The sequence below is a fragment of the Sarcophilus harrisii genome, chromosome 1 (assembly GCF_902635505.1).
Source record: "Sarcophilus harrisii chromosome 1, mSarHar1.11, whole genome shotgun sequence".
NCBI lineage: Eukaryota > Metazoa > Chordata > Mammalia > Dasyuromorphia > Dasyuridae > Sarcophilus > Sarcophilus harrisii.
In genome coordinates this window covers 328,556,250-328,573,122 of record NC_045426.1, presented here as the reverse complement: position 1 = coordinate 328,573,122, position 16,873 = coordinate 328,556,250, and the positions used below count along the sequence as shown (strand labels likewise).

The following is a 16,873-nucleotide window of genomic DNA, read 5'->3' as shown; positions in this document are numbered from 1 at the left end:
CTGCTGTTTTTATGAAACTTCTCTTGGGTATTTCCTCCTACCTTTTGTATTGTTTCCTCTCCTATGTGCATGTTGCTTTTCTTGCTCTTTGAAGTGATAAAGGAGAGCAGAAATTAAACATGACAACTACTCAACCAACTTGCCCCAAAACACCTGTCCTCCACCCATTTTATAAATATAAGTTTCTTAATGGTGATGGCTCATTTCTGCTTGTAATTACAGTATATAGAGGCAGCTAGGTGGCACAGTGGATAGAGCACCAGCCCTGAAGTCAGGAGGATCCGAGTTCAAACCTGGTCTCAGACACTTAACACTTCTTAGCTGTGTGACCCTTGGCAAGTCACTTAACCCCAACTGCGTCAGCAAAAAAAAAAAAAAAAAAGGAATTACAGTATATAAAACACTCAACACACAAACTTGTAATAATAGTGCTTGGAAAAAAAGTAGTTTATTTGCATTTCTTTAATCTTTCTATTGTAGTGTTAAAATGCTAACATAAGCATTACTCTTCTACTTTCTACTTAAAATCCATTTTGGTTATGTACTACAAATACAATATATAATTTCCAAAATTTTCTGGGGAAAATGATTTGTGATTTTTTTTTCTTCTTTATAAGCTTTGCAAATTTATTCACCTAAAATGTAAATTTTATACAGGGCATAATTTGTACATCTCTAGAAGGGCATATGCTATATTGAAAATCACAACAATTTGTAATAATACAATAAAATACAGAAAATAAAAAGGATAGATAGTGTCATATGGGGCACAATTATAAACAACAGTACCATTGGAGCTGTAAATTTAGCGATATAATACCCATAGTTTATAGAAACAACTGCAAATCAAGAGAATGTTCTGACAAATATTAAAATATTATATACACAATGAGGTAAATGTACCTTGGTCTTTCAAGAGGTAATTTAGGTTTAAAGCAAATGATATATTGAAGCATTTTCTTTACATGTAAATTAACACCAAATACCTCTATAATCATTTTCAATGGCACGATGTGAAAAAGGATATGAAAAATGGTTCATGACTTATTTTACAAATTTTGTTTAGAAAAATTAATGAAAACTTATGCTCTACAAAGAGTCACATGTTATTAGCCACATTTTCAAAAGTATAACTCATAAAAATTTAGTAATGGAGTGAAAAGTGCCAATGTTGTACTATCATCTCTGAAACGTCCAAGAAATCCAGCATTCAGATTCCAGCATTTTCTTTCTGAACTTATTCCAGCATTTCAAACAGTTCATTGAAGCATCAGTAGCCGTCCAATCTAGTACCACTCTTAAAGAACTGAAACTATCTGAGAATTGTCATTTTCTAAGACCTAAAATCTGCCAAATTTGAACAAGAATCTCTCATTTGCCAAAAGAAATACCTTTAACATTTCGCTTTCAATCATTGTTTCAATACAAGGACACAAATATTGTTGAAACATTACAAAAACTAATACAGATTTCATTTTTCTTTTTTAATAATACTTTTAGTCTCCATATCATACTTTTTTTGAGTAAAAACTAGGAAACATTGGTTTACATAATGCAAAATGACAGACTAAGCAAGCCTTCTAAATTTAATTAGGGAAAGGTTAATTTAGTACTTATTACAGCAATGTCCATTCTTACATAATGTAGGCACCTTTTGATTGTATTTTGAATCTGGCTAAAGCAAAGGTTGTCTCAAACACACATCTACTATTGTAGAGGGGCTCTCCTGTGCTTTTCATGATTTTTAGCTCAATCAATAATGCTACAACTGGCACTTCTGTCATTTCCCCAAATTGTATACAAGTCTGTGGCAGTTTCACCTAGAAAGCTACAATCTACTGGCAGATTTTAATAACTTCTAGTTTAACCTGAAAATTGGTTGCCATTGTCATGCCTTATTCACAGAAAATTAAGAAATAGTATTAAACAGTAGGACAACCATAAGACCCTAGGGAAATCCAAAGAAATTCACTAGGAAAAAGTTGTAAACTCTAAATTATTTAGCAAAGAGAAACATTGTAGAACTGGTGCTGCTTGTGGACACAATATATGCTTTGTTTTGTAGCTCCCTTTTCAGAGTGAGGATGGGGTTTCTGGACAGATGACATCTTTACTCATTAGGATTAAATATATGAAATGTAACCGGCATGCAAGAAAGGCAACTGTTTCCATATTACCAAACTAACACCATCAAGCTATTTTCACTTAGAGTTATTGCCACACAAACGTTCATTTTTACTTTTAAGCCATCTTTTCCAGTATTAATTTGGGGTTATTTAAACCATCACTGACCCAGTTAGTCATATTCATAAATAAAACTATATTAGAACCTAATAAAGAAATTTACTAATTGAAATCCCTGATTTAAGAAAAGTGTAGCCAGGAACAGTCTAATGTTAACTCAACCTTTCTTCTAATGATATTAAATATGTTCTTTGCTGAAGTTTTACTTTTCACAAATTGTAAAATCATACATTACAATTTTTTAATTAGGCAAGAAATTTTGGTATATTCTTAAAATGACATAAAATCTTTTAAATGATAAAATGTATTGGTCCCCTGAATTTAATATAAGCAAACTGATAAATCTCAATTTTTAAAAATTGTTCAAAAAGCTAGAGGCATGTATTTTCTGCTTAATATAACAATTACAAAAATGAACCTCCCAAACTTTTTTGGGGGGGATAACTACAGGGGGAAGAAAAACCCTCAATTTTAGGCAAATTAGACTACTACTGTATGTATTAGTGGCTACTAATCATGGTTTCACTCATGAAGTCTTTAAATAAGTGAAATAAATGCTAAATTAAATAAATAATATCACTTAATTCTAAATTACTTTGGTTTTGGACTAACCGTCTCTCAAATTTGTTCCTTCAGATTTTATGAGACAAGGTATTATAATGCAATTCTTATTCTGTTGCATGGCTATCATTTTTAAAATAAAAATATTATGAAGTTACTCCAATTATTTATTTTAAAATGGATAACACTATGAATTCAAAACTTAACTTATCAGCTACCTTGAGGGATATGTTTTAGAAATGGATGGATTATAGTGATTAAATAAAAACTTTGAAAACTGGGGAAACACTGAAAAGATTTCATAAGCACTGGAAGAAAAGGACAGCTTTTAACTTAATTTGCTAATTTGAAGCCTATGACTTTCTGTACTTGATTTAAAAACCAGATACTTAACAGATTTTCTTGTCTCAAACACCAAGTAGTAAATTAAATTCAAATACGCATATTGAACATGTTGTGACATTCTGCTCACATTACAAAGAGAAAAAGTTAAATTCAAAGCTTTATCTTCTTCCAGGTTCTAATGATACCTCAAAAAAGCACTCCAGCTTCAACTTAACTGATGCACTTATATTTTGTATAACCATTATCTTTCAACCTATAACTTGCTTTCACTTTCCTAAGGAAAAACATCTACTGAACTTTTAACAGGGTGGTAATTACATTGTTTAAAAAAAAAAAAAACAACACCCCAAAAAACAAAACAGTTTTTGATCAGATAAAAGAAAAAGATGGATAGAGTCATAAACAAACAACTTTTTACAAGCAGATAAATATAGCAAACTTTCCCCTTTTTGAAAATTTAGACTTGATGCTCATTTTAAATGACTAAAGTACTAAAAGCATCTAAAGAGTGCCACTTAATTTTAAAAATTCTATTGATATTACAATTAAAACTCAATAGCATACTGTTAAAATATGACCATAAGTAAATCAGCTAACTTTTAATACTATCTAATTTCCATAGTGGTTTAGGTGCATATTTTGGAAAGCTTTTTTTTTTTTTTAAAGAATGGTATCATTATATGCCCAAAATACTATGTATTTTCAATCAGCTAAATTAACCTTTTGAATTTAGCCTCTGTAGATGAGATTATACAAGTAGACTTTATACAATTTTACTAATTTGAATTAGAAAGACAAAGAAGTGGCACTTGTTGGTATAGTACAATTTCATTTTGAAGGCTTGTGATTCTGAATAAGTGAAATAATAGTATACAAAATATAACTGCATAAATTAAGTTCTCAATTGGATGAGGTCATTTTAAAATTCAAGGTGAATTTCATAAGGATAGTTTACTTCTAAAAGATCCTGAAAATTAAATTGTAGTACATTCAAAGTCTGAATCAAGGATAATTTTAGTGGTTCAGAATACTTTGAGATTGTACTAACCAGAATTAAATCACTTACATTACTAATAACGTCCTGTACAATTCAGCTCCCCCTTTTAAAAAGATAAATCTTTAGCAGAGATAACTAAAGTTAAGACTGGCAATCAACTTTTAAAAAACAACTTTCATGTTAATAAAAATAAAGAGACTACACAACTGTTTTTTTTTTTTTTATGTTACTGTCCTGGGAAAGAGGTGTTCATAGTGCACAGAAAGAACCCACACAGCTTCTTCTTGGGTTCACAGTAATCCTGGGAATTAGTAATCCACTGTCACTTTCATGTTTCAAAAGGAGGCAATATCCTTTTGTTCCCTCTCAGTGAGGTAGAACAACTGACCTTCCAAACGAAAACCCAGGAGTAGATATGGATCTATAGTGTTATTCGGCTAAAATGTTGAATTACATTTTTATGCCCTCCTGTTGACTGAGTTGTGATAATGTTTTCTTAATACGTAAAGCTGTAAGCCTAGCTGCTCCATTGGCATACCAACATTCTCGCATAATTTTGGCCATAACTCTCAAGGCCTGCAGAAATAGGAAACAAAAATCAATATTTTTATAAGTAATTCAGAAAATAGCCTTAAGACTTTTGTTTATAGCATTTATAGGTACATATTTATGACATAAAACGCATAAATATATAATTTTATAAAGAAGGCAAGAATGGATTTTGCAACCATTTTTTGAAAGATTAAATGGAGGTACAAAGAACAAAAATGACTGGTCCAAAATCAACACTTTATACTCCACAAAATTTAAATGTTTCAGTTTTTAAACTTTTAAAAGTAGAATTAATAAAATTTAATACCAAAATTAAGCTGAGTTTGTAATGCAATATTACAAAACTTAGTTATGTTTAAGCTGAGTTTGTAATGCAATATTACAAAACTTAGTTATGTTTTTTGAAGATTTTAATCTAAATAATCCTTTCAAGAAAATATAAGCTTCAGCCATTGCTCATTAACAAAATGTCAATTAACTTCCAATAAATGTATTTGACTGTGATAAAAGTTTAAGATTACCAACAGAACTATTCAATAGATCTCACTAAATGAGAAATACACAGGTCTATCTGTGAAAAGATAAAAATTAAGGTTTTGATACAAAAAAATTTAGTTTTGGTAGACTATCTTTATCCAAGCATCCTAATTCAAAATGTTCAACATATCTTTAATAGCAATCTGCGCTGGAATTAAAGAGTTATGATGCTTATATTCTACTACTTCCTCCCACAATACAATCCTGATAAAATGGAAGAGAGTACAAAAGGAAATTAATGATTAAGAAACTGGCTATAGGAAGGCTTAAATATATGTATCTTCAAGCACTATGGCTTATTCTGAATACAATTCTGCACAAATTGGTGTCTTACCAAAATGTCAATTGATACATCTTCATGAATTTAAATTAGTTCATATGAAAATTATTTTATGATAATACTTGTCTTCAATTCAATAAATGAAACTTTCCCTAAATACTGGAAGCTAAAAATTGTACAATAATTATAATAAGTAGCACTTACTTCACAGCTCTGCCACCGATTTGGAATATTTGGTCGTAACTTCTGTTCACAAACAACTTTCCGCATTTCATCTACTGATGGGTCAGAAGGTACGAGATCATAATAAGGCAGTTGGTAGTCTTCATGTATTCCTAGTTTGTTTAAAAAATATATACAATTTGAGATGTGCACTTTATAAAGTACTATAAAAGTTGCATTTAATTCAAGGATGATTGTTCTTTATTTACTAAAAAAATTTCTTTGGAGCAGGGAAACATGCTTTACCTCTTAAAATAAAGATCACATCAGTAGCTCTAAGATGTGTATCTGCACTGAAGGTATCTGTTTAGAGTGGCTTAGGTCAAGTAACTGAACAAAAAGAATGTAATATTTATTCATTTCTGGGTTTTTTTGGTATAAGAAATTTCCTTCACTAATTCAACCAAAGCAAAGATTTTAGGGCTACAGAGAGGTAAAATGTTCATATAACTAGGATGTGTGAGAAGCAGGATTAGGATTAAAATACTGGTTGTAGGAAGGTTTACGTAGGTATATATTCAAGCAGTTACGGCTTGTTCTGAATACTGTTTTGCACAAACTGACATCCAAAATGTCAATTGTCATTTATCTCCATGCATTTAAATTAGTTCATACAAAAGGCAACTCATATGACAATACAATGGCCTGTGACATGTGTATAATACATATATTATATATAAATACACACATGTTTGTAACATTTATATACTAATACAATACATTTTGCCTATAGTAGACACCCTTATAAAATAAACTAAAATAGATAAGCTTCTTTATTAATTTGATAGCACTTATTGCCCTCATTTCTAAGTGGATAAGTAAAAGAAACAAAGAGAATATCGGTTTAAATAACTCCACAATAAATTGGCACACTGATGTTTATATCACCTATATGCTATCAAATTAATAAAGCTATTTGTATATATTACTTTATATGCATCCATGGTAATGAGATAGACATTAGATCCATATATACTTCTTTAAGAGCCTATCTTACACATTGTTATATTAAAAATACTATATAAATATATGTTGTATAGATATATGGACACAAGACTCTTACCCATTTATATCACATACAAAAATAAAAACAAATATCTTCATTATTAGTGTTGGTCTTCTCTACCCAGAAGATATAACTTGATTTTAAAGTTCTTTATTCTCTGTTACACATTTGTCAATAATCTGCTCTTTCCCATAAAAAAGAAATATTCCCTATGGATTTCCTTTACTCCTGCTTATTTTTTTAGATGCCATAGCCTAACTTTCAGCCTATTTTAAAAGGGTATATAGTTCTTCCTCTCAACCAGTAGTCTCTTTATCCAATATATTAAAACAATCAAACAGAAGATACTTTAAAAATGCATACATCTGCCCTCTTTACACATGGATTCAGATGGTAGACTGGAAACCAGAAAGTTCCCCAAAAAAACCCAAGTCACAATATATTTAATGAAGACAAATTATATCATCATATAGGAGGTCCTAAAATTCAGAAGCCTGAAAGAAGAATGATTTACTTCTAAGCGTTGCCCTTCTTTAACAATGGGAATGTAAGGGGTATATAAGTACATTACTTTAATGATTATAATACTACCTATTTGGGAGGAAATTGTCATTCCCGGTTTCACATGCATTTCTACAACAGAGGTAAATTAATCTATCCTCTCTTTGGACTCATTCTACTACCAAATGCATTATTATTACATTTCTAAAAAATAATTTCTTGTAAGTGTTACTGTTTTAAATGGGTATACATTTATCAGTCTATGTTGATTAACTCATAAATGAGAACAAAAAGATATAGTGTATAACAACACATTCTAAATTAAGCATATATCATAAAGGAAATAAGAATAATGGGAAAAGGTATTATAGGAACTGATGTTTAAGTGAGAAAATTTCTTTGGAATGAGCTTATTTGTTGACACCAATACCTGATGAAATTCTTCCCAGTTCAAGGTATGAACCATGTAATATATAAAAATAGATTCCTACGTAACAACTACTCTTGAACAGATAACTATTCTTTTGATAATTTCCAGTATAACATGAATTTAATTTATCCCTAACAGGTATTTCCAAACATCAGAATAGAAAAAGGTAAATAGAGACACAGAGGCAGAAAAAGAAAGATACCTAGAAACAGGTTATTTTCTTTTCCATAATTGAAAATGCCTCCCTTTTCTTTCCCTTTATAAGTGGAATTAAGAGATCATTCTTATATAGTAGATTTACTAAAAGGCTTTATTTTAGCAATTTATTTGTAATATCCTTTGGGACATTTTTTAAAGCCTTATATATTTTTTAAAAGCTTTATATTTATATTGTCCTGTGCAGCTTTTAGAAAGCATATTCCTCACAACCTTTTGAGATAGTGAGATAATATTCATATGTCTAAAATTGTAACTTACCACCAATTGAACATCTCCGAGCTATTTCCCAGAAAACTAATCCCATTGCATAGATGTCAGCACGCTTGAATGATTCAAAATGCTTCATATTTATGGAATCATCAAGAACTTCAGGAGCCATGTATCTATTAAGAAAAATCAATCAATAAACCTTAAAAGTTCTTTATGTGCCAGGTATCATGCTAAGAGCTAGGGATAGAAAAGAAGACACAAGGCAGTTCCCTGCCCTCAACAGGGAGAGACAAATGTATACAAAACAAACTACAAATATATATATATACAGGAAATTAACAGTAAAGGCACTGGAATTAAGAGAGGTTAGGGAACGCTTACTTTAGAAGGTAAGATTGTAGTTGTGGCTTAAAGAAAGTTAGAGAAGTCTATAGGGATAAGCAGAGGAGTATTCAAAAATATCTGAATGAATTTTTTTCCTTTAAAGACCATTTTATAATTTTAACTCCAAAAACAACCAACATATAAAACTGAAGAATTCTTCCGTATTTACACTTACATGTGAAAACCCATCATATACCCCCCCCCCTTAAGAGTAGATAATTCAAATTAAGGGTTACCTGTATCAATATACAATAAATGAAGTATGAAGGTACCTGATTATTAAATAAAATGTTTTAGTGTCTATTCATGTTCTTATTATAAAGACACTTATTCAGAGACTAGCAGCATAATGACGGTACCCAGACTGCGCAATTATTTGCTCAACAAAGAGACAGACTCTTGAAAATGACTGAACAAAAACATTAATCTCTTAATTCTTTCCCATATTCAAATTTGATATATGGTTGAACTCATAATATCCTTAACAACTGTTAGTTCTTGTAATCTTAACTATATCATGAATATTGTTAAATTTTAGCTTTCATTTACTTATAAAATTATTCTACTTCTGATACATACTGGCCAGGTGATCATTTAAGATCAGGCAACTCTATAAAGATATAAAGTCACAAAGTAGAACCATCTGTGTTGGCAGAGAAAGTTTCTTTGCTGAGAGTTTCTAATACTAATGAAATTATGGGTTCAGACCAAAAAAATTTTTTTCACTATACTATCCTAACTTGATCATTCTATCAGTGACAGAATGATTCATATATTACACAGCACTGATTTCTTGATAAGGCAGACTGCCGAGCTAGCTAGCTGCAACACAGAAAGATCTGTGTGCAAAGTAAAAGGGACAAAGAATGACAGTAGGAAATTCAAGGTTCAAACCCTAGTCTCAGTTTCTTAGTGATTTTTCTTCTATATTTATCACTAAAGATGAATTTCCTTCCTAGAACTCTTTTCTCACAGGTTCGCTAACAATGAACTCTCCTGGTTCTCACTGTATTTTCCTAATTTTTTCATCTGTTCAGTTCACTGGTTCCTCTTATTGTTTTAAATAATGCTACTGATTTTTAAAAAAATTCACTTTTACTTCCTCATAAACCTCCCCCCTCAATTCCAAGGAAAAAAAAAAACCTTCTTATGCAATGAAGAAGTGGATCTTCTTACTTCCTACCTCTTGGTATCAAAAATCTCTTTTGATGATCCTATCCACTGTCATAGCTTCAATTATCATTCCTATTCAAACTAAACTATTCTCATCAAACCTACAGATAACACAAACCTAGGAGGTAGAGCAATCACAACAAATGCGAGAAATAGGATCAGAAAAAGATTTTGGCAAGCTAGAATACACGGCCAAAATAAAAGATGCTATCTAATAGGTATTATCTTAGAAATTATAAAATATTTTTATTCTCAATTTTCAAAGTTCTAAATTCTAAAATTACATTAAAAAAAGCTTTACATGTATAAACTATTGTGGTCAAGTAGGTATGCTCAGCAGTTCAAAAAAAAAATCTGGGAACTTTAAGAGAAAATAAATATAATAACAGCATCCCAGAAAGACTAGTGCAATCAAGATAAGGGAGGTCATGATCTGGCTATTATCTCCCCTGGTCTCACCACACAACTTGAGTGCTAAATACAATTCTGGGTGCCAGATTCTGAAGAAGAGCAGTGATAAGTTGTAGAACTTTGAGAAGAAGGTAGCTGGAACAGAAAAGGCCTTGAGACCATGTTATACCAGTATAATCTCAGAAAGCATCTCAGAGATGCTGAGTGTTAGCTGAAAAAGACTAGAGGGGAGGAACAATACATAATAGCTGGAGCCCTATTATGTGGAAGAAGGATTAGACTTACTTTGTTGGGCCCCCAAAGGACAGAAGTAGGGAACCTATCATATCCTCCCAGAAAACTCAGGTTTAGAATATGAAGTCAACTTAGTTCTTTTCTATTCTTTACTTCTTTATTTAATAAGGCTATAGGTCCCATATTTTTTACCTTCAAAATATCTTTCCCTTTATTTCCATTCCCAATATTTCCACTCTGTTCTAAAGTTCTCATTATCTCTTGTCTAAGTCTAGAGACACAAAATACTTTTAACTTTCCACTTATAGCTATTTCTTTCTTGTTCAAACTATCTCGTCAGACTAAAATTACAGAGACAGACAGAAATGAACCTCCCTATTTCTCCTAGGCTGAAAGTATAAGGGCCATAGTCCCATATCTACTCCAACTGGCACAAGAGCTTTGATTCTTCAATCTCTATCTTGGGCTGGGATCTCACTGTAACAATGCTAAATTTAGAGTAAACAATGAATGACTTAGTCCACTGAAGCTCAATACTCCAAGAGATCTGCCAGCATCAGTCTTCCCAATAGCAGGGATTATGGGTATATGTCTAGACATCCTGGAGAATTTCACCCATCTACCTCTTTCCAAATTTACCTTAAGAAGACTATTACCATATTAATCTTTTACTGCAAAGTTGTAATCACATTATTCCTTCACTCAATAATCTTCAGGTTTCCCTCTGTTTACTGGATAAAAGGCCAGACTTGTCAAATTAGCATTCAAGACTAAGACCCTCCACAACTGAACCCTAACCTACTTTTCCACAGGAATAAAAGTGAGCTCTACGGATCTGTTCAAGGTCTTATAGCTTATTTAGTTAGTGTAGGTCCAGGACCAAGACACAGGTTTCCTGACATGACAATCATTGGTTTTACCAGAATACAAGGTTGCTTCTCTTAAAAAAAAAATCCTATAAAATGATTTAAAAAGTAGTTTCTATTTTGTAGTAAACTGGGGTCTCCTGAAAAAATATACATAACTCTACTATATCAAAAACATGACCTATCTAAAAATAATACTATTTACAAATGAAATGTTTAATTAATGATTATTTTGTTAGCATTCTTAGACTTTCAAAGGGATTTGTGGGAAGTACTTTAAATAGTCTGGGAAAGATATGAGCTAAATAAGCTGTTCTCTAGAAAAACTTTCCTATAGAATTTTTTAAAAAGTCCCAGTGACCATACTTTTTCAAAAATAGAAATTGAAATATCTTAATATTTGAAGGTACTTCATAGGACCTTTTTGCAAGGCATGGACTATAGGAGACATGCATACACATTTATGCATTTGAATATATGCCTGTATGTATGTGTTATTCTTGTTTATATATTTGTGTCTTTTCTCATCTAATGGATGGAAAGATTGTAAAAAGCAGAGCCTATTTTTTTGTATACCTCACTGTCTTTCACAGTATTTTGCATACACTAGAACTCAAATATCCTGCTGAATAAATATAACATGCTGTAAAATACATAATATGTGTCTGGATACTTTCACTCTGTGCATCAGAAATTATAATCACATTAGTACCTCTTATCTTAATACCCTCTATGATTGTTTTTTTTTTCTGATCACTCTCCAAAGAGTGCCAAGTATCACTCAAAATAAACACACTGCATCTTTTTTTCAGAAATTACTCCATTATTTCTTTCATACACATAAAATGAGATAAAACTACTACTACAAGAATTTTTAGATCTGGTCATTTAAGACTTTATATATCCCTACAGGAACAAATATTTTTAAACAGAACAAACCTTTTTGATAAGAGTTTTAAAGTGACTCAAGGAAAAAAAAAAATCTTCTGGGTATTTTTCCATAATGACCTAATGCTATATACAGAAATACCAGTTTTACAGAGAAGTGAAAGAATTCATCAGATGATTCTGGGATAACACATCTAAAAAAGCTGCTTGGGGAGAGTTATAAAATGAAAAGACAAGATGTGAAGTCAAAGGACCTAGATTTTTAATTAATAGTTCTAATCCTATTATTTGCTACCAAAGCCTTATGTTTGCATTCTACAAACTAAAAGTAACTAAATTATAACACCTTTAAGCTTCCCTCCATCTTTAGCCCTAAGATCCCATAATTTCAGATACAATAATAAAGCCACTATGAATGTCCTTAAATATTAGCTAAGGATACTTAATTTCATCTAAGAAGGGTATCTTTAGGTAACAGCTGTAAGAAAAAAAAAATCTAATCATGCATCTATACATATTTATAACTCATGTGTACATTTTACACAAAAAATATATTTACATAAATAAAAAATTCTAGGGAGTTTGATGTATTTCTAACTAAACAGTAATTTGTTTTTAAATTCTACAAGTTGTTATATAGCCTGTGATGCTGAATGCCAAATCCTAGACTCACAGAACCTACTTTTAAAGCCATGCTGGTTCTTTGTAATCATTACATTGTTTTCTAAGATTTTTATTAACTACTATGATCCATTCTAGAATTTCCCCAGGAATCAAAACTGACCAAAGCACTTTCCCCTTCTTAGAACTAGGTCCCAACAAAGCCTAGATGTTATTGGACAGAAGCAGGTCACTCTTCTATCCAAAGATTAAGGGCTATTCCAGTTTAAAGTTGCAAGCTGAAAAAAGTTTCTTACCTATTAAGTGTGTGATAAAGATAGTATCCACTTTCTCTAATTTGCACCTTTTCTTTAAGTGTGCTTCTCAGAGTTTCCCACTTTGAATGCAAAGAACTTAAGTCCCTCTAACAACTGGGTATAGGAAATCAATAAAATATAAGTTTGAGACCAAGAGAAATTAAATACAAAATAGGAAGGGGAGGAATACAAATTAAATACTGTTTAAAATTTTTTACCTTTTTGTTCCCACTCTGTGGTTTGGAGCTATATCAATTGTATCTGTGGCTGAATCATGTCTTACTGCAAGTCCTAAGTCTGCAATACAGCACGTTCCATTCTTCTTGACTAAAATATTCTTTGATTTCAGATCTCTATGGGCAATTGCTGGTTTGCCTAAAGGAACAAAAGTTAAATATGAATGTAGAAAAGATAACATATGTCAGTAGCCACAAATTATCAATCTTTTTTTTAGGACAAAAATAAAATACAAAAAAAAAATAAAAGAAATGCTTACTATAAAAAGGTGGGTAGAAAATATTTCAGAGACTATGTCTAATATATGTTCTAGTAGTCTTTTCTAGCTTGAAGAATTCTATTATTCTACTAACTCAAGAACTGAAAAACATTAACTCTGGAGATTAGTCACAGAAATTCTGATCCCAATTTGCTCTCCCCCTGCCCCAATCAATTAGCAAGCAACTTTTCTATGCTGCCAAAGTTGATGAACAGAACAGTGTAATATTATTCTAGAGAGTAAAAAAAAAAATCTAATTTAAAAAAATTACATAAAGAATAACAAAGCAGGGAGTAAAACGATAGGGAACTGCCCAAGCTCTACTCCCCAAACCCCTCCAAATTCTTTAAATAATAACTCTAAATAAATTTTAGAGTGTCAGAACACACAAAAAGATAGAGTGAAACAATTTTCTAGTCAAAGATAACTTAGAAGGTCAACAGAAAAGGTCTGTGGCACCAGGGTGGGTATCCAGTGCACAATCCTCACATAGTCCCTGTCCTAGCAAAGCAGGAACAGGCCTTGAGGCCTCTGAATCAGTGGGCAATACTGGCGATTTCCAAAACTTTCAGCTCTGAGATGCCAAAGATGGCTTGGAAAGTCAGCAGGAAAAGTTTACTAAGGTGAGAAGGCCTTGGGAAATGAAAAGATGAGGTGGGCAGTGACAGTGATAACTTCCAGAAGCCTCAGCCCCAGGTTGCTGTAGCTTCTTTACAGTTTCTTTGCTGCTTTAGCACCCTAGAGCTTATACAGCTATAGTGCAGCAAGGACCCTCCTCACAGTTTCAGAGCAGAAAGGTGCTTTTGATCAGGGACCTAGAAGGGTCTCTTAACAAAAATTACACAAAATCCCTAATGCTTGGGACATTATACCTTCCAACCTTGGAGTTCTACTTTAACAAAGAGTTAAATTAATTTTACTCTATTTTTGCTGCACAGCTAAGAGGTTACACATATAATCCTATTTCATATAAAATTTTCATTCTCAGAAATACATAATTTTAGTCTAATTCTTAAGAGTACTTGAAGTCCTTTTAACATCAGAGCCAAGCCTGGATACCAGAGAATATTTTTAAATTCACAGTAATATACCAGTGGGATGAAATTGATTATGGAAAATTAGCAAAAGAAATCATTTCCAAATCATGTTACAAATCAACCTGAGATCATCTCTTAGCACATAAACACATTACATCATTCCAAACATTCTGCACTTAAATGAATAAACACCTGAAACCCTACCTTGAGTGCCAACAATCTCCATGTGAAGATGTGCAAGTCCACTAGCAGTGGATAAAGCTAATTTTATCATTCCTTCCACAGTGACTGTGTATCTATTTAAATAATCAAAAAGGGACCCATGCTCATGATAATCTGAAACCAACCAAAGCTGAGTCCATGTACCATTGTCTGCAAAACAAAGGAATAGCAAAATTTTTTAAGATTTATGTAAAACATTTTAAATCATGTTACATAAATTATTACATTTAGCTTTTAATACTAAAACACACCAACCTATACTTGGTTTACAAGTTTTATTTGACATTTACATTATATTTTTCAAAGAGCTTTTACATAAATATAAATAATATGTAGATGTGTATGTGTGTGTATTATATAACCTATTTGACCCTAAAAATAACTCTTCAGTGTAATCAGGTTAATGATTACAATTCTGATTTTAAAAAGAAAGGAAACTAAGACTGAGAGACAGAGAGACATTAAGGGACTTGTGAGAGATGAGGCTTATATTCCTGACTCCTAAATTGGTCATCTTTCCACTCCACTGAGTAATAACAATTATTATTTTTTAAAAATTTTATATGTGTATGTGACCCAGCCTATTTTCAACTAACCTATATTTGAAAAAGCTCTTCAGCAGGTTGACTATATAAAGATAAATTTTTAAAAGAAAATATACTAACTTGAAGGGCATTTGTAATCTATATCACTGAACAAACAGTTCCTTGAAAGACATAATTTGAGTTGCTCTTATAGTATTACTATATACATGACCTTGGACATGCCATTTAATATCTCTAGACTTGTTTCATCAACTACAGAAATTGTCTTCCACCCAAACAAAAGTCCCTGGGGACTGTAGCACAATACTGAATGGATAAATGACCAAATCAAGCCATATTTAATTTTTCATTCTTATCCCAACACTCATCTATGCTGGCCCCTTAGAACAATAACCCAAACTGACCAGATATCCATAGCAGCAACTGTAGTGGTTTACCATTTCTTTCTCCAGCTATATTACAGATGAGAAAATGAAGGCAAACATTAAGTGATTTGTCTAGAGTCACACAGCTAGTAAAATATCTGAAGCCAGTTTTGAACTGAGGAACATGAGTCTTCTTGACTCTAAGTCTAGCAATCCATATCTTCCACTTATTATACAGTTTCTATAAAGTACCCCGAGTTTCAAAATCACACTTCACCAGAAAGAAACAATGAGTTGTTCCCCAATGAAGTTAGGGAAGTGTGGTCCTTGCCATATAAGGGTTCAATATATTTATTTATTTACTGAATTTCTGGGTTCTAAATAATTCTTTATACATATCTACAAAAGAGGGAAAAAATTGCATCTCTCTAGATCAATCGCTCTTTAGAAGTTCTGAAACAGAATATGGGTTGCTTTGGAAGAATGGGTCAATGAATCCATACATTGACTCCTACACGCTTGATTATATGAACAGTTCATAAAACTGAGTGTTACAAAATCACAATTATCCTATAATTTTAACAGTTCATAAAACTGAGTGTTACAAAATCACAATTATCCTATAATTTTAACATAAACAGAAAATGTCTAAAAATCCTACTTGGTTTAAAGACAAAGGACTATCTCAAAAAGGCAAAAATGGCACCAAAGACTTAGAATCTAAGAGTGGTAAAAAGTTGAAAACTTTAACTCGAACAATAGGCAATGGAAGGGGAAATCAAGAATTGAAATCCGGTTTAGGTCTTTTAAACACTATTTTCTTCCCTTACCCAAAACAAATAAAAAATCAAATTGAGGATGCTTTGTAGAAAATCTGGAACAGGTTTGATTGCCTTGAAACATAATAAGCACTCTGATTTGAATAATGAGATAATTTATACTAAATGTCATAGGAATAATCTTAATCTGTCATGTTTCAAAATGCCTAGAGGTAGTAAGAAGCCCCGGATATTGGACCTAGAATCAGAAAGCTCAAAGTTCAAATTTGGCCTCAGACACTTAGCAGCTATGTGACTCTGAATAAGTTACAATTTCCTTATCTGTAAAATAGAAATAATAATACCTAGCTCCCAGGGTTGGTATAAGGATAAAATGAGATTATCTATAAAGTTCCCTGTAAACAAAGTGTTATTTTTTTCTTTAAAGGCAGTTTGGTGTGCAATAGATAGAG

The 16,873-nt window shown here is 31.7% G+C and overlaps 1 protein-coding gene across 2 annotated transcripts in view; it reads right to left on the bottom strand.

Annotated features, from left to right (window-relative positions):
- Positions 1–420: 420 nt before the first annotated feature.
- The window catches only part of TGFBR1 (transforming growth factor beta receptor 1), a 50,716-nt gene continuing 34,263 nt past the window's right edge, over positions 421–16,873 (bottom strand). For both annotated transcript variants that reach the window (XM_031945531.1, XM_031945532.1), the window contains exons 5-9: positions 14,715–14,882; positions 13,196–13,352; positions 8,153–8,277; positions 5,721–5,851; positions 421–4,723 (exon numbers count right to left, since the gene is read on the bottom strand). In XM_031945531.1, coding sequence (XP_031801391.1) covers positions 4,598–4,723; positions 5,721–5,851; positions 8,153–8,277; positions 13,196–13,352; positions 14,715–14,882 — 707 coding nt within the window. In that variant the 3' untranslated portion in view covers positions 421–4,597. The remainder of the gene's footprint in view (positions 4,724–5,720; positions 5,852–8,152; positions 8,278–13,195; positions 13,353–14,714; positions 14,883–16,873) is intronic.